Source organism: Galleria mellonella, unplaced genomic scaffold (genome assembly GCF_026898425.1).
Source record: "Galleria mellonella isolate WM207_F2 unplaced genomic scaffold, CSIRO_AGI_GalMel_v1 utg103, whole genome shotgun sequence".
Lineage (NCBI taxonomy): Eukaryota > Metazoa > Arthropoda > Insecta > Lepidoptera > Pyralidae > Galleria > Galleria mellonella.
Genome location: NW_026441966.1, coordinates 2045741 through 2052575, shown reverse-complemented (window position 1 = coordinate 2052575; position 6835 = coordinate 2045741). Strand labels below are relative to the sequence as shown.

Below are 6835 nucleotides of genomic sequence, written 5' to 3'. Positions count from 1 at the left end.
GGGGCGGTGAAAAATTAGGCCCCCAGTGTAAGAAGTTGATGTCATTTTACAAGCTTTTTGTTCAGTTCACATTTGTATGTATAAGTGTTTACGTTTATTAAAATATTGCCAGTGAATTATTAAATTAGACTGAAATATATATACATAGAATATGGATGAGAAAAATGGAGGCACTTGGAGGCTCTCTAGGACCAGAAGCTTGAGGCAGGGCCGCGCCTTCCGCCCTCCTGTCTGTCACTGCGACACAGTCATAAATCGTGCTCACGAATATCGAGTTTGCAACTAGTCTGTCAACTTTGAAGTTAATATGTTAAAAGTCGTGATTGCTGGTACTATTAGTTTCCAAATTAAAAAAAAATATGGAAGAGTACAAGTGTTTTCCTAACAATATAAATAATAAAATAACAAATAAAGCCGATATAAGCAATGCAGTTAAAATACTTTTTACCGTATTTTTCAGTCCCATGTTAACATTTGCGTTGAATAGTGTATTGGAGTATGCCAATGCATTTGGTCGAAACGAGAAACAATGGCCAAATTATATCTAGTAGAGGTTAAATAAACAACAATAGCACAAAATTATAAACAATTGCGTGTTTTTTTCTATTTTATTTATAATATGTAGAGCTGATTATTTATTAAAATTTAAATTAATTAGTCAAATTTAAATAAAATATAAATATTTTTTTTTATCCTTAATAAATGTCTTTAATTCACAAGTCTCAAAAACATGTGTTTGTAACACAAGTTCTAACACGTGTCTTTTGAAATTGTGTTTTATTATTGTAATAATAAAACATTTTTTTCTATTGCCAACTTTAATAAGTCGGGTTTGTTATGCTAGTCGAATTTGGTTACCAAATATTATTTATTTATAATTATTGTAATTGTTAAGTACCTAGTTGCGATAGATGTTAGATTCGGTAGTATTATCTTAATTCGTAATACGGTCATATTTATTCTATTATTATCAAACATGTTTCGACAGGGCCGGATTTTACCATATTGATGACTTCAGGCAACGCATGTCGGTACCGCTTTCTGTATGCACTTTATTGAACTGTCATTAGCGTATACGTATACATATATATATATATATATATATATATATATATATATATATATATATATATATATATATATATATATATATATATATATATATATATATATATATATATATATATATATATATATATATATATATATATAAACATCCTGGGGTAGTCACCAGGTAGACAGGCTGCTAATTTGCCACTTAAATACTATGTATAATATTAAAAAATATTTGTCATTTAAAAAAACAATAGGATTTTTTTTAAAACAAAAACAGTTTTAAACTAAATATTGCTTAGTTTTTTCGCAAGTCCGCGGCGCATGCCGTTGCCTATGTTGTCTATTATGGTTGATGCTGAGCCATCTACTGCTATTATTACTAGAAAATGTTATATGTTCATGTCTATTTTGAAGTTATCTCTTTGAATAATTCTAATATTTTATTATTTTTAGTTGAAGTGCAAAATGTATTTTCCCATTTAGTATGTTTTTGCTGACGGTATCTAAATATAACCAGATAGCGACTTTGTATGAAGTAAATAGGTGAGAACTTATTTCTCGATATAAATTGACTTGCATTGTGTATTTCAGTTTGAAGGATGTGATTAGACATTTAAATTACTGGGTACTGTGATTTAAGTCTTCATATCACAAGAAACGGTTGTTATGCTTCTAGTGTTGCCAATATCATAATCTATGGTGAGTTGCGACGACTGATTATCAATCAGGTAAAATTTCTATTTGTCATTTTATCGATGTAAATCCAATTTTTTATATTGTGCTATACAATTTTAATCATACACGCTTTTTAGTTAAGTACATTTTGCACTGAACTAAGAATTCTTGTTTGTGTGTACGTGAAAAGTTTAAAATGCATTTCTAAAAGGAATTGTTTCATTATTAAAAGACAAATATTATAAATCATGTACCTACTGTGAATGTTAATATACTGTACTTGTGTTGAATGGAGGAAATATACTGTTTAGTAAATAGAATCATATATATATATATATATATATATATATATATATATATATATATATATATATATATATATAAAGGATAGTATGTTATATATATACATAGAAGATGCTTATAAACGACTCATATTATTTTTGTAACAATAAAAAAAATCAGACTGTGAAAAAAACGGTTAATAATAATTACTCTATCGTCGTATATTATATACGCATATATGTTATTTCTAAAATTAAAATGAATAAATATGATAGAAAAAATATGATTTGTTTATAAGGAAGGCAGCTTGCAGATTCCTCCATTTAAACTTTTTATAAATGTGATTTTTAACCTGTGTTGCCATGTTTTATAGTTTAAATTTTAAATATCACCGCGTTTGGTGTCTGTATATGGGTTGTTGGCAAAGCTTTTAACTATTCTATCGAACTAATTATTGTATTTAAATTATTTTTATTATTAAGAAACACTAAATCTATCCTTTATCTTAATTCCATTATCAATTTGTACAATAAATAAATATTGTTCTTTAAATTAAGTGGTTTTTATATTTTAGTCCCTAAAAGTGATGGTACCTGTAATAATTGGATGGGTGAAAATGGTAAACCCCGCCTGCGTTAACGGGATACGTTTTTTGATGAGAATGAAAACAAGCCAGTTGTATCATGATGAATTATCTTGAATTAACCATGCATGATAGTTTCTTTTTAAATTTATTGTACAATTAATAATTGGAAATAAACAAGTATTTTTTTATTTTTTTATAAATTTAATATAAATTTAAAAGTAAATTGTCCAATATACTTTTAAATTTATAGTCAGTTGTCAGTAAGTGACAGGTAATTAATGCAGATGTTGCCAGTCTCAAATATTATGGCAATATTTGTATTACTTATTAAACAACTATTTCTCTGTGTAACGATGGAATGTCTACAAAACATAAATTTCCAAAAAGCCGAAAGAAATGTAGACAGGTACATTTTACTCTACAAATTAAAAAAAGCAATTGTTCTGAAAAAAATACACTTTTTTACTAGATACTTCACACCAGACTTAGTATAACATACTTACATGTACTTCATAATCTAAGTTTTTTTCATACATTCAAATCTGTTCATTTCAGGCATTTAAAAGCTATGGTAGAATGAAGATACTGATATAGATGAACCTCAAAAACATTTTTTTTTTTTTTTATACAACTTAGAATGGCAAACAAGCTGACGGCCCACCTGATGGAAAGTGGTAACCGTCGCCTATACACATGAGCAGTATCATGTACATAACATAGTATACTGTTTCGCCCATGATACCCCCCATGCGTTGACATTCCTGAGGACTCAGGTGTTATTCCTCTGTACCCAGTAAATTCTCGACATATCCCACCCTTCAAACCGAAACACAGCCATGCAAACACAACTGATTCACGGTTGAAACACGAATGGGACAGAGGTACCCAAGCAATCGACTTTTGTACAAAGTCTCCCTCTGGTTTGTTTGTGAAGTTATGTAAAAATAGGACATCCATGCGGTTCATACGCCAGCGAATAATATAGCAACAGTTGAACAAATAAAAGATATTTATTAGATAATCATTAAATAATAATCATTTGTACATGAACAAAATTACAATATATTCTAAAGAATTGCCTACTGGAGTCAATGGTCGCCAATAGCGCGATCCCAACTGCACATGATTTCTGTAACTTGCGAATCCCCTTATCTGGAACAAGAATAGGGACTTTGCCAATTGACGTGTTATTTAAATTATTACAAATTACAATTTAACAAATGATTTTGATAGAGATTTTTGAAAAATGCAACATGTGTTTACATCATATAATTATTTTACAATTAGTAAGTCGTTTAGTAAGTCGTTACATATTTATAACTAGCTGTTGCCCGTGACTTCGTTCGCGTTTCCGTCGTTTTTCGTAAAAAAAGTAGCCTATGTCCTTCCTTACGGTTCAGTGGTTTTGATGTAACAGACACATTTCCCTTCACTGCTCTGCTCCTATTGATCATAGCGTGATGAAAAGTATACTATAACCTGCCCAGGAGTATGAAGAATAATTGTACCAAGTTTTGTTAAATCCGTCAAGTAGTTTTTGTTTCTATAATGAACATACAGATGGACGAAGTCGCAGGCAATAGCTAGTTATATAATAAAACACACAGTCATAGTATTTATAAATGAACTCTAAAGTGAAATACAACTTAAATAGAGGAATTTTGTCACTACATCCTCAGGATATCAATATACCAGTTTCAAAGAAGGTATCAATGTCAAGGTGCTAGCATGGTATAGTCTCAATAGAATTTAATGAAAATATAAACAAATGTATGATCAAGCTGACCATGATAGTCTCAATGTCAAATTTAAAAAAAATGAAAATATAAACAAATGAATGATCAACCTGACCATGAGAGTCTACTGATGTCCAAATAGAGGATTCAGATGTTATTCAGTACATAAAAAAAAACAGCCATGAAACACAACAGCTTTGAACACAAATTAAATGTTTTAAAAGTCTTTTTTCATCTAGTATTTCTGTATTAATTTCAATAACACTTGGTTATCTTTCAGTAATTATACCTTTTTTAGGTAGAGACTTATGTCCATCAGTGGATATTAAAATACCATATTTCATAAACAGTATTTCTTTTTTTTAATGGATGATAATGGAATGGCAAACCCGCCAGCGCTATCGGTATACACCGGCGGGGCACCAGTGAGGGATGACAGGTGAGAATGAAGTAGGTCAGTTAGCCCATCCTGACAAATTCAACAACGAATCAATCATGATGGTTTCCAGGAGGAACCGTGTGGAGGTCGACCTAATACAGTTTATTGCTAGCAATGAGGTTGCTAATCCCCATTACTAACAATCCCTTCTCCCCCCTCATAAACAGTATTAGTGCTAAAAAATTTTAAATATAATTACCTGATTATAGTAGACCCTTATTGTTGATAACAATACTATGCGGTATTCTTTTTCTTTGGATTTAGCTCATACTCGCAGTTGGCATATGCAAGCCCTATACCAACACCCATGCCTGCTATTATGGGCCACCGCCGTCGGCCTAGGAACAGCAGTGATGTTAATGTTCCTAATAGAACTCCACCACCTAAAAAAATTCATAAGTGATTAATAAATGTGAAACAAATGTTTAATCAACCTAAAATTTTATTAATATTTATTTATATGCTAATCTGTTATGTGGTTCCAGCATAGAATAAGCCATTTCCTCATTTCCTATGGCCATATTGTAAGAGGTGACTAAGGGAACTTAATGGTTGAGTAAAACAAATATCTAAAAAAGTCTGACTGCAGTTGCTACTGCCTACCAAGTGTGGCAACTATTGGCAAAACACCTTATGGGGGAGGCCTAGGTTCGCCATTAGACAGTTACCAGCAGATATAATAAAAACAAATCTGTCTGTCAGTTTGATTCTGTATGTATAGCTTTTTATTATCATTATAAACTTCTATACCAATAATGTGTAAGTGTCCTTAATGTAATATAATATAATAGCTTTAAAAACATACATCTGAAATATACATTTGGATATGTATGAGAATGATGTAGATGTGAAAATAATCGTATCATGGGCGAAACAGTATACTCTGTTATGTCCATGGTACTGCTCATGTCTATAGGCGACGGTTACCACTTTCTATCAGGTGGGCCATCAGCTTGTTTGCCATTCTAAGTTGTATAAAACAAAAAACAAAAACAAGTCCTCAAATGGAAAACTGATTATTACCTGATATAATTTACTCACAAGGTATTATAAAAACACCATAATAAGAATGCTTACGAGTATTATATTTAATAATTGTTCATCATAAGAAGGCAATGAAATATGCTTAATTTTAATTATATACATTTAAAAATGTAAACATCTCTTATAAATTATAGGTAAATATAGTTAAATTAACTTTTACATTACCAAAATATATGTACAGACAATTTATTGAAATGTGAGACGAGGGATTATTAGAAAACCTGGTCGTTAACCACGAGGGGTGCCTCTAATTGATTTTATGCGAGGTTAATATTTAACGATTTTTAATGTTTAAATTCACGTAAGAAAATGTTGCTCAGCTAATTTCTTCATGTTTATAAATAAAAATACTGAACTAAATACAATGTTTAATAAGTCCTCACCGGTTTTTATAATTCCATCAGTGAGACACAAGTCTAATTTAGCGGAATATTCATCTTCAACGTCTTCTTTCTTTCCTTTTACCATTTTTAATATTTATTTATAAGTGGAGAGGTAACTATGAACTATACCAATGTGGTAATTGGTATCGAAAAGTGAAAGAAATTAAACGGCTATATTTTCGGCACTCGTACAACTTTTACATAATTCGGCAATGAAAAAACGTAATCACCACAAAATGTCATGCAATAAATTGACATTGACAATTTGACGACGATTATTATTATTTTTATTATTGGCAATCTATTCTGTGATTTGTTTATAATTTGCAAATTTGAAAAACATTCAATATCTTTATTGGAAATGCAAAAATCTTAATACAGACGTAAGGCTTTTATACACAGAGGAAATATGATTAAAACCATAATATGTAAGTACATACGTTTGTGTTCATTTGGTATTTGAAATAGTAAGTAAAAAATCATAGAATTTACATAAAATAATACAAGTATAATTTCTTTAGAAAACCCAGTAGGTTATTTGCAATTAACTATTATATTTGTGTGCGTTTATTAATTATATTATTTTGTTTCTAAACAGTAAAAACGTTAAAAACGTACTGCCAAACTGACAGCC

The 6835-nt window shown here is 30.1% G+C and overlaps 1 protein-coding gene across 1 annotated transcript; it reads right to left on the bottom strand.

Annotated features, from left to right (window-relative positions):
- Positions 1 to 3590: 3590 nt before the first annotated feature.
- LOC113522372 (MICOS complex subunit Mic10-like) lies at positions 3591 to 6441 on the bottom strand. The gene is made up of 3 exons (XM_026908046.3): positions 6202 to 6441; positions 4974 to 5157; positions 3591 to 3751 (listed from the first exon to the last, which is right to left on the bottom strand). Exons 1-2 carry the CDS (start codon positions 6284 to 6286, stop codon positions 5009 to 5011), a joined length of 234 nt encoding a protein of 77 aa, XP_026763847.1. The 5' UTR covers positions 6287 to 6441; the 3' UTR covers positions 3591 to 3751; positions 4974 to 5008.
- Positions 6442 to 6835: the final 394 nt, after the last annotated feature.

Coding starts and splice junctions, on each gene's coding strand:
- LOC113522372 (XM_026908046.3), bottom strand. CDS start 6,286: ATGGTAAAAGGAAAGAAAGAAGACGTTGAAGATGAATATTCCGCTAAA. Junction 5,158..6,201: donor TGATGGAATTATAAAAACCG/GTGAGGACTTAT, acceptor GAATTTTTTTAG/GTGGTGGAGTTCTATTAGGA.